The sequence below is a fragment of the Ranitomeya imitator genome, chromosome 9 (assembly GCF_032444005.1).
Source record: "Ranitomeya imitator isolate aRanImi1 chromosome 9, aRanImi1.pri, whole genome shotgun sequence".
Classification (NCBI taxonomy): domain Eukaryota; kingdom Metazoa; phylum Chordata; class Amphibia; order Anura; family Dendrobatidae; genus Ranitomeya; species Ranitomeya imitator.
In genome coordinates, this window is record NC_091290.1 from 26,376,973 (window position 1) to 26,387,745 (window position 10,773).

Consider the following 10,773-nt stretch of genomic DNA (forward strand, 5'->3'; position numbering starts at 1 on the left):
CCTAAACATGCCTGTATGACCTCCCGCCTGGGCATGCTCCTGATGAGGCAGCGGATGGTCTCCTGAGGGATCTCCTCCCAGACCTGGACTAAAGCATTCGCCATCTCCAGGACAGTCTGTGGTGCAGCGTTGGTGGGAGACATGATGTCCCAGATGTGCTCAATAGGATTCAGGTCTGGGGAACGGGCCGGCCAGTCCATAGCTTCAATGCCTTCATCTTGCAGGAACTGCTGACACACTCCAGCCACATGAGGTCTGGCATTGTCCTGCATTAGCAGGAACCCAGGGCCAACCGCACCAGCATATGGTCTCACAAGGGGTCTGAGGATCTCATGTCGGTACCTAATGGCAGTCAGGCTACCTCTGGCGAGCACATGTAGAGCTGTACGGCCCTCCAAAGAAATGCCACCCCACACCATTACTGATCCATTGCCAAACCGGTCATGCTGATGGATGTTGCAGGCAGCAGATCGCTCTCCACGGCATCTCCAGACTCTGTCACGTCTGTCACATCTGTCACATGTGCTCAGTGTGAACCTGCTTTCATCTTTGAAGAGCACAGGGTGCCAGTGGCGAATTTGCCAATCATGGTGTTCTGTGGCAAGTGCCAAGTGTCCTGCATGGGGTCGGGCTGTGAGCACAACCCCATCTGTGGACGTCGGGCACTCAGACCATCCTCATGGATTCGGTTTCTAACCGTTTGTGCAGACATATGCACATTTGTGGCCTGCTGGCGGTCATTTTGCAGGGCTCTGGCAGTGCTTCTCCAGTTCCTCCTTGCGCAAAGGCTGAGGTAGCAGTCCTACTGCTGGGTTGCTGCCCTCCTACGGCCCCCTCCACATCTCCTGGTGTACTGGCCTGTCTACTGGTAGTGCCTCCAGCATCTGGACACTACGCTGGCAGACACAGCAAACCTTCTTGCCACAGCTCACATTGATGTGCCATCCTGGATGAGCTGCACTTCCTGAGCCACTTGTGTGGGTTTTAGAGTCCGTCTCCTGCTACCACGAGTGTGAAAACGCAACCAACATTCAAAAATGACCAAAACATTAGCCAGAAAGCATTGGTACGGAGATGTGGTCTGTGGTCCCCACCTGCATAACCACTCCTTTATTGAGGGTGTCTTGATAATTGCCAATAATTTCCATCTGTTGTCTATTCCATTTGCACAACAGCATGTGAAGTTGATTGTCAATCAGTGTTGCTTCCTAAGTGGACAGTTTGATTTCACAGGAGTTTGATTTACTTGGAGTTATATTCTGTTGTTTAAGTGTTCCCTTTATTTTTTGAGCAGTGTATATAGACTATATATATATATACAGTGGGGCAAAAAAGTATTTAGTCAGTCAGCAATAGTGCAAGTTCCACCACTTAAAAAGATGAGAGGCGTCTGTAATTTACATCATAGGTAGACCTCAACTATCGGAGACAAACTGAGAAAAAAAAATCCAGAAAATCACATTGTCTGTTTTTTTAACATTTTATTTGCATATTATGGTGGAAAATAAGTATTTGGTCAGAAACAAAATTTCATCTCAATACTTTGTAATATATCCTTTGTTGGCAATGACAGAGGTCAAACGTTTTCTGTAAGTCTTCACAAGGTTGCCACACACTGTTGTTGGTATGTTGGCCCATTCCTCCATGCAGATCTCCTCTAGAGCAGTGATGTTTTTGGCTTTTCGCTTGGCAACACGGACTTTCAACTCCCTCCAAAGGTTTTCTATAGGGTTGAGATCTGGAGACTGGCTAGGCCACTCCAGGACCTTGAAATGCTTCTTACGAAGCCACTCCTTCGTTGCCCTGGCGGTGTGCTTTGGATCATTGTCATGTTGAAAGACCCAGCCACGTTTCATCTTCAATGCCCTTGCTGATGGAAGGAGGTTTGCACTCAAAATCTCACGATACATGGCCCCATTCATTCTTTCATGTACCCGGATCAGTCGTCCTGGCCCCTTTGCAGAGAAACAGCCCCAAAGCATGATGTTTCCACCACCATGCTTTACAGTAGGTATGGTGTTTGATGGATGCAACTCAGTATTCTTTTTCCTCCAAACACAACAAGTTGTGTTTCTACCAAACAGTTCCAGTTTGGTTTCATCAGACTATAGGACATTCTCCCAAAACTCCTCTGGATCATCCAAATGCTCTCTAGCAAACTTCAGACGGGCCCGGACATGTACTGGCTTAAGCAGTGGGACACGTCTGGCACTGCAGGATCTGAGTCCATGGTGGTGTAGTGTGTTACTTATGGTAGGCCTTGTTACATTGGTCCCAGCTCTCTGCAGTTCATTCACTAGGTCCCCCCGCGTGGTTCTGGGATTTTTGCTCACCGTTCTTGTGATCATTCTGACCCCACGGGGTGGGATTTTGCGTGGAGCCCCAGATCGAGGGAGATTATCAGTGGTCTTGTATGTCTTCCATTTTCTAATTATTGCTCCCACTGTTGATTTCTTCACTCCAAGCTGGTTGGCTATTGCAGATTCAGTCTTCCCAGCCTGGTGCAGGGCTACAATTTTGTTTCTGGTGTCCTTTGACAGCTCTTTGGTCTTCACCATAGTGGAGTTTGGAGTCAGACTGTTTGAGGGTGTGCACAGGTGTCTTTTTATACTGATAACAAGTTTAAACAGGTGCCATTACTACAGGTAATGAGTGGAGGAAAGAGGAGACTCTTAAAGAAGAAGTTACAGGTCTGTGAGAGCTAGAAATCTTGATTGTTTGTTTCTGACCAAATACTTATTTTCCACCATAATATGCAAATAAAATGTTAAAAAAAAACAGACAATGTGATTTTCTGGATTTTTTTTTCTGAGTTTGTCTCCCATAGTTGAGGTCTACCTATGATGTAAATTACAGACGCCTCTCATCTTTTTAAGTGGTGGAACTTGCACTATTGCTGACTGACTAAATACTTTTTTGCCCCACTGTATATATATATGTTTTCATGAATTTTTGTGCCCATTAATCCATTATATGTCCATTTTGCAAGCTGGCGAGAAAATCTCGCCATACGGATGTCATACGGATGCCATACGGATGACACATGGATACTTTTTTGAGAAAAAAATCGCATTCTCGCACTGCACACGGATCACTGTTCATGAAACATTTGTGCGATTCTCGTTTTTTTATACATTGTGTGTGACGCCGGCCTTACATTCATTCACCATGAAATTGTTTAGGGGATGTTTAGCATGGCAGTAATCCCGGCGAGCTGCAGGAGACCCCACGGGACAGCAGCCTGAATACACAGTCCATCCATCAAGCATAATAACATGTCTCTATTTATGCGGCTGAAATGTTCCCCCGCGCCGCACATCCCGCAGAGCGACGGCAGCTGTGATGAGGATCTCTCTATCTAGAGCTGAAATAAACAATGTATATGAACTGTCACAAGAGTAGAACAAAATTGTCATACCGAAGAAAACCTCTCTGAGATTGTCGCAATCAGAAACGTCTGGAAAATGTCTACTGGGGGGCAGAATGATCTGACAAATGTCATCACTGCAGAACCAGGGCTCTTTATTATTCCTTTGTTTTCCAGTCTATAGAAGACAATCGTGAATCGATTATACCGTATTGCCAATATTTTGTCTTTCAAATGAACGTCCAGAGACTCTGGCTTCTGATCTGGCCACCATGCTTTAAACTGCATCTGTAGCAGAGTCACACCCCAATAAACATTTCACCTAAGGGCGCAGTCAGACGTCCGTATAAGGCTAGTTTCACATTTGCGTTAGAATCCGCAGCGTTTAATCCGCATCCGCAAGTGCAGGAAAAAACGCATATAAACACGTACAAACGCAGCGTTTTTTAGACGCATGCAGAAACGCATGTGGTTAAAAAAAGGCAGCATTTGCACGCTTTTCTATACGTTTTTTCCTGCGTTTGCGGTTTTGGTGCGCATGGTGACCTATTTCACAGGAGAAAAATCTAGATAACCAGACACCGCCAATGTGACTACAGAGGGCGTGTATTATGGGATATCTTTATATAGACCCTTGAACAGTTGAAATCTTCAGATTTTGCTCCTGTACCCTGTGTCATGATGGATCTTCGCATGGAGAGCTTTTATTTCAACCTGGATTTAAGCATCAAGCTGTTTCTTGCCTGTGCGTTTGCTTGGGAGCAAGACAGAAATCGCGAAAGATGGAGAAGGACACGGCTTAGGCGTTTTTGGAGACACCCCATTATTGACCTACGTGAAAGACGTGGAGCCTATCGCACGCTGTATGGCGAGCTAAATGCCAACCCGAAGAAATTCCATGAATATACAAGGATGTCGCAAGACTCTTTCCGGGATTTGCTTGCTTGTGTCCAAGGAACCATACGGAGACAGGACACCCAGCTCCGTAGAGCGATTCCACCAGAGGAACATCTGCTGGTTACATTAAGGTACGTAACAAATCTAAACCAATGGCAGTGCTAATTTTGGGTGTTCTGACATGTATTTTTTTGGTATTTTCCTTTATGTTTTTAGCATAACAACACCATAAATAGAATTGATTGTAATTTTTTTTTTCCAGATTTCTGGCAAGCGGAGAAAGTTTATCATCCCTCCACTTCCAATACCGGCTTGGAATATCCACCTTGTCCGGAATAGTTGCGGACACCTGCCAGGCTTTGTGGAATGTACTCTGGGATGAGTTTATGCCCCTACCCACCTTGGACATGTGGATTGGAATTGCAGAAAAATTCTGGAGTGTGTGTGATTTCCCCAACTGTTTGGGAGCGGTGGATGGAAAGCACATTATATAAACCAGCCAGAACAGGATCGGAGTACTTCAATTATAAAAAATATTTTTCTGTTGTGCTCATGGCAATAGCCGATGCAGACTGTCGCTTCATCGCCGTGGACACTGGAGCTTTTGGCCGTGGCAACGATTCCCAGACTTTTAAGAACTCTGATATGGGCCGCCGTGTGTATTGCAAAAATTTTAATTTTCCACGGCCTCTCCCCAACACTCAAGGTCCACCAATGCCATTTGTTATGGTTGGTGATGAGGCCTTTCAGATGTGTGAAAACCTACTGAAGCCATATTCCAGTCGGGACTTGAACCGCACTAAAAGGATTTTTAACTAGACTGACCAGGGCCCGAAGAACAGTTGAGTGTACCTTTGGGATTCTAGTCTCAAAATGGCGCATTCTTGCATCAGCCATTAATCTAAAAATGGAGACAGTCGACGAGGTGGTCAAAGCCTGTGTGGTTCTGCACAATTACATAATGGCTAAGGAGCGTCCCAACATTGAACTGGATGAGCCAGTTGCACACCCACTGCCCGATTACCAGCATCACCCGCTGCGGTCAACTGCTGAAGTTGGGCACATGCGGGACCAATTTGCTGCCTTTTTTGATTCAGATATTGGACGTGTGTCATGGCAGGACAATGTTGTGTAAATATCCTGTTGGGATTTTATCTGTACCAGTTATTTTCTTAAATGTTACTAATATTTCTTGTTAATAAACTTTAGTTTTTGGTATCTTGACCGTGTCTCCTATGTATTTCCTCTACAAACCAAGGCTGTCTTCACACTTGCAGTATTTGGTTTGTATTTAATATCAGGATTTGTAATCCAAAACCAGGAATGGATGATAAAAGTTGAGGTGCTAGATATGTTAATATTATACTTTTCCTCTAATTGTTCCACTCCTTGTTTTGGCTTACAAATACTGACCACATACTGCTAGTGTGACGGCAGCCATGTTGTTTTAGTGGTAAGGTTGTTGACGTCATTGCGTCCTGATTCTGTTCTGCAGTATCCATTGGACACAGACTGAAGAGACAATGGCTGTAATACAAAACCGATCTATACTCATCAAGTCAGGTGTCAGAAATAATGAATTCATGATGCACATATAACAGCCTCATGAATTCGCTATTTCTGACACATGTCCAGGTGAGCATAGATATGCTTTGTATGACCGCCATCGTCCCTTCACTTTGTCTGAAATAGATTACGTACACAGAAGATAAAATGGAGGTTATACAAGGCAGTTCTTTGTTATGATTAGGTAATTCAGAACCACAATGGACCTTGAAGTTCAGAGCACACAAAGTGACCTGACAATAACCAAAAGACATAGGACGAGCTCTGAGACGTGGGAACTCTGCTGACCGCAATCCCTAATCCTATCCAACCACACTAGAGGCAGCCGTGGATTGCGCCTAACGCTCTCTATGCAACTCGGCACAGCCTGAGAAACTAGCTAGGCCTAAGATAGAAAAATAAGCCTACCTTGCCTCAGAGAAATACCCCAAAGGAAAAGGCAGCCCCCCACATATAATGACTGTGAGTAGAGATGAAAATACAAACGCAGAGATGAAATAGATTTAGCAAAGTGAGGCCCAACTTACTGAACAGACCGAAGATAGGAAAGAACTTTGCGGTCAACAAAACCCTACAAACAACCACGCAGATGGGCAAAAAGACCCTCCGCACCGACTAACGGTACGGAGGTGCTCCCTCTGCGTCCCAGAGCTTCCAGCAAGCCAGAAAAACCAATTAAGCAAGCTGGACAGAAAAAATAGCAAACAAAAATAACACAAGCAAAACTTAGCTTATGCAGAGCAGACAGGCCACAGGAACGATCCAGGAGGAAGCAAGACCAATACTAGAACATTGACTGGAGGCCAGGAGCAAAGCACTAGGTGGAGTTAAATAGAGCAGCACCTAACGACTTCACCACATCACCTGAGGAAGGAAACTCAGAAGCCGCAGTACCACTTGTGACCACAGGAGGGAGCTCTGCCACAGAATTCACAACAGTTCTCTACTCGCCAGGTCAGGTGTCCTAACTAATGAGTTTTTGGACACCTGACCTGTTGAGTATAGTTCTGCATTGTATTGCCGCCATTTTCTTTTCAGTCTGCAACACTAGTCATAAACTAAGCAGAAGGAAGAGATTATGGAAATAATACAAGTATTAATTTTGTGGCCCACCTCATATCTCTATACTAAAGACACACAAAGCTGCAGTCTTTACTTGCTAACTACTAGAGCTATGATGTGGCCAAAAAATAAAGTGTTCGGCGCACGGTGTGTGTTGCCGGTGGCGAAATACACAATTAAACCACACATAATTGGGGGCAAAAAACATGATTTATTTTGTTATATACACACACTTTTTATTTAACTGCGCCTGCTTGGGGTAGAGTGATGGAAACGGGGGGTGTGAAGCTGTGTGGCCTGGCTAAGTGTGGACGACACAGGGGTGGCAGGAGAAGGGGCAATGAAACTTGTGGGGTCTGGTAGTTCAGAGACAGGGCTTGACACATGAGAGGCCTGAGACGCACTGGAAGGGTGAGACAAACCTGACATTACAGACACACTGAGAGGTGAGGGGGGAGAGAGGAATACAGATAGTACGCTGTTTTTTATTTTTTCTCCCTTTCTGGGATCGCCGGGCTCTGGGAAGCCTCGGTGGGCTCATAAGTCGTGGCATGGTCGTGGTTGGTGACCTGTCAGGGTCCAGCTGCACTGTGCTGGTAGAGCGTGCAGCCATGGCAGAGTCCATAGTGCTCGTAGAGTGGAAGGCCATACCAGAGTCCATAGTACTCGTAGAGTGGAAGGCCATGCCAGAGTCCATAGTGCTTGTAGAGCGGAAGGTCATGCCTGGGTCCTGCTGCATCATGGTGGAGCGGAAGGCCATGCCAGGGTCCTGCTGCATCGTGGTGGTGGAGCTGAAGGCCATGCCAGGGTCCTGCTTCTGCATCGTGGTGTCAGTGGAGGAGGTCCAAGCAGGAGCAGCGGTTGTCATGGTGGTGGCGGAGGGCTGTCCTACATCACTCGGCATGGTGGTAGTGCTGTACTGGTGTCTGGCAGTGCTAGGAATAGAGGTGGCAATGCAGTGGTATGCAGCAGAGGTCGGCATTGAGGTTAATCATAACAGTGAAGGCACAGGTGGATATGCCGCCACTGTCTGCTGAAAATACCGACTCTGCTGCATAGCCTGCATGTAAGCAGCATTGCAGGCCTGCATGACACTAAGCTGGAGATCAGGAGTAAGGTGTTCCAGGATGCCCTGTTCAATTTGGTTAAAAAAAAAGGGATGTGCTGGCCTCTGGAGGTCGGCTTTTACTTGGTCAAGGCTTTTGTTGACCTCCTGGATACGTGTATTCATGTGACTAATGGCAATATCCATTCGGTCACCCAAAGCCTTGAGTCCATCGTGAAAAACCGAGCTCAAGTGCAAAAACTTGGGCATGAGGGACCTATCCGATGCCCTCTGCCGGTGCCGGGAGGAGCCCCCCAAAAAAGGGGCAGAGGCAGAGGACTGGGAAAGGGGAAGACCTGATGGACCAGCTTGCTGCAGGATGGCTGGGACGGGTCCGTGGCTGTCTGATGAAGGACCGCTCCAGAACCTGTGCCAACAGTGCTGCTCCATGTGCTGTGAAAAAAGGAAACAAAAAATTAATACCAAAAATGTACCAAACGCCAACTCCTGTTGAATAGAAACATACAGATTATGGCAATACAACCCAACCTAATGCACAGGAGAAATACCGTATTTTCTGGGGTATAAGACGACTGGGCGTATAAGATGACCCCCAACTTTTCCATATAAAATATGGAACTTGGGATATGCCCGCCGTATAAGACGGGGGTCATCTTATACGCCCAGTCATCTTATACGGCGTGTGGTTCCCAGGGTCTGGAGGAGAGGAGATTCTCCTTCAGGCCCTGGGATCCATATTCATGTAAAAAATAAAGAATAAATATTAAAAAAACATGGATATACTCACCCTCGGACGGCCCCTGGCTCACAGCGCTGCTAGCGTCTCCCTCCGTTCCTAAGAATGATGTGAGTGAAGGACCTTCGATGACGTCGCGGTCACCTGACCGCTCATGTGACCGCGACGTCTTCGAAGGTCCTTCACTCACCGCATTCTTAGGAACGGAGGGAGACGCTAGCAGCGCTGTGAGCCAGGGGACGTCCGAGGGTGAGTATATCCATGTTTATTATTTTTATTCTTTATTTTTTACATGAATATGGATCCCAGGGCCTGAAGGAAAGTCTCCTCTCCTCCAGACCCTGGGAACCACACGCCGACATCCAGGATCGCTCCCTGCACACGCCGTACCCGGCGTATAAGATGACCCCCGACTTTTGGGACAATTTTTAGGGGTCAAAAAGTCGTCTTATAAACCGGAAAATACGGTACTTACTTTCTCTGGGCAAGGATCGGTCTTAAAAATGCCAGAATGCGATGGTATTTGTACCTTTGGATCCTTGCTCCAGAACCACTGGGAACACGGCTCTCTTGATGCAGGTACTTGCTGAAGCGATCCTTCATCGAACGCCAACGTGTTTTGACTTTGAGCACTGTTGAAAAACAAAAAAGAATGGTTAGACAATAGACTTTTGGCCGGGATCACACAACTGTGTGTGATGAGGGAAACTCTTGAGAGTTTCTCTCATCACACACAGTTGTGTGAGCACGGCCAAGGTCTCTGCTGCTTCACACTGTAGTGCAATACTTACCAAATGCATTTCGGACCCGAGTAGGGGCGTTGTCCCAGCCATCCCACATCGCTTTGGCCACCTCATTCCATAGGCGCCGGATCGTCACGTTGTCCGAGTGCTGTGGAACCCGGGTGTCCCGCAATGGGACTCGCTCCTGGACCAGGGAGATGAGGAGGTCATTTTCTATGAGGTATTCATCCCGTTCTGGAACCTAAAAATTAAATAAAGACATTAATGTTGGATACATTAACATAAGGAAAAGAAAGAAAACAGAGGCTGAGAAATGGCATGAATAAGGAAAGTCAAGATACAAAAGGAGTCCAGAAGAAAATTGTAAAGAAACAGTAAAGTACAGAAAGGGAGATTCAAGAATACTAAAGTGAGGATACAGTAAACAGTCAGCCTTGTATACTTACACGCTGCCGACTTGACAATCGACTGTGACCCCGCTGCTCCTGCCCAGCCTCTGCCGCAGTAGAAGTGCTCTGAAAAAAAAAGAAAAAAAAAATTGTCATATGTGTAGATGTGACAGTGAATACTTACCAATCTGAGGAGGTGAGTACTCACTTCACTGACATGTTCTACTTCAGAAGGCCCAGGACGTTGCTCCTCATCAGAAGAAGACATTCTGATGCATGCATGCAGAAAGAAATTAGGACATGTAGAGACAGAAAATAGAAAATAAAGGCATTGGCTAGGATAGACTCACATTGTTCTGAGTGTAGATTCAGGGTATGTGCACACGTCCGGATTTTTAGCGTTTTTTTTTGCGGAATTTTGCTATAAAAACGCTATAATTCCACATCAAAAACGCTAAAAATATGCATCCTATCATTTCGAATGCATTCCGGATTTTTTGTTCAGATGGATGCGTTTTTTTCCGCAAAAAAAACGCATTCCGCAAAAAAAATGGACATGCTCATTCTTTTTGCGGATTTCTAAGCCAAACTGACTTTCAGGAAAAAAAAAAATAAAAAATCCGCAGAAAATCCGCAAAAAATCCGCGAAAAAAACGCGAAAAATCCGCACGGAAAAAAACGCGATTTTCTGCCAGAATTCTCCGGATTTTGTCAGGAAAAAAACCTGACGTGTGCACATAGCCTCATTCCTGTGCCTGCTCTTCTGCGTCTGGAAAGCTTCTCTGTCTGCTGTGTAGTGACCTGCAACTATCCACTCTCTCCCTTTATCACCTTGTAGGTGGGGGGTGGCTAATCAGTGTCTAGACATGTTTTTCTCTGGTGCAACGCATGGGTTCACAAACGCAAGCAAATGCATGTGCTTGCGGCCGCATGCGTTCACATAGACA

General features: G+C 46.0%; 1 protein-coding gene across 1 annotated transcript; it reads right to left on the minus strand.

The window, feature by feature from the left end:
* Positions 1–7,694: 7,694 nt before the first annotated feature.
* Positions 7,695–10,094, minus strand: LOC138648818 (uncharacterized). Its single transcript, XM_069738757.1, has 5 exons — positions 10,035–10,094; positions 9,884–9,952; positions 9,486–9,678; positions 9,224–9,326; positions 7,695–8,390 (listed from the first exon to the last, which is right to left on the minus strand). Exons 1-5 carry the CDS (start codon positions 10,092–10,094, stop codon positions 8,186–8,188), a joined length of 630 nt encoding a protein of 209 aa, XP_069594858.1. The 3' UTR covers positions 7,695–8,185.
* Between the last annotated feature and the right edge of the window lie 679 nt (positions 10,095–10,773).

Bases quoted from the DNA above. Each gene is read 5' to 3' on its own strand.
- LOC138648818 (XM_069738757.1), bottom strand. From the start codon at position 10,094: ATGTCTTCTTCTGATGAGGAGCAACGTCCTGGGCCTTCTGAAGTAGAA. The intron at 9,327-9,485 runs GTAAGTATTGCA...GTTTTTCAACAG, and splicing joins TCGGGTCCGAAATGCATTTG to TGCTCAAAGTCAAAACACGT. The intron at 8,391-9,223 runs GTACAAATACCA...CTTTTTTCACAG, and splicing joins TCTGGAGCAAGGATCCAAAG to CACATGGAGCAGCACTGTTG.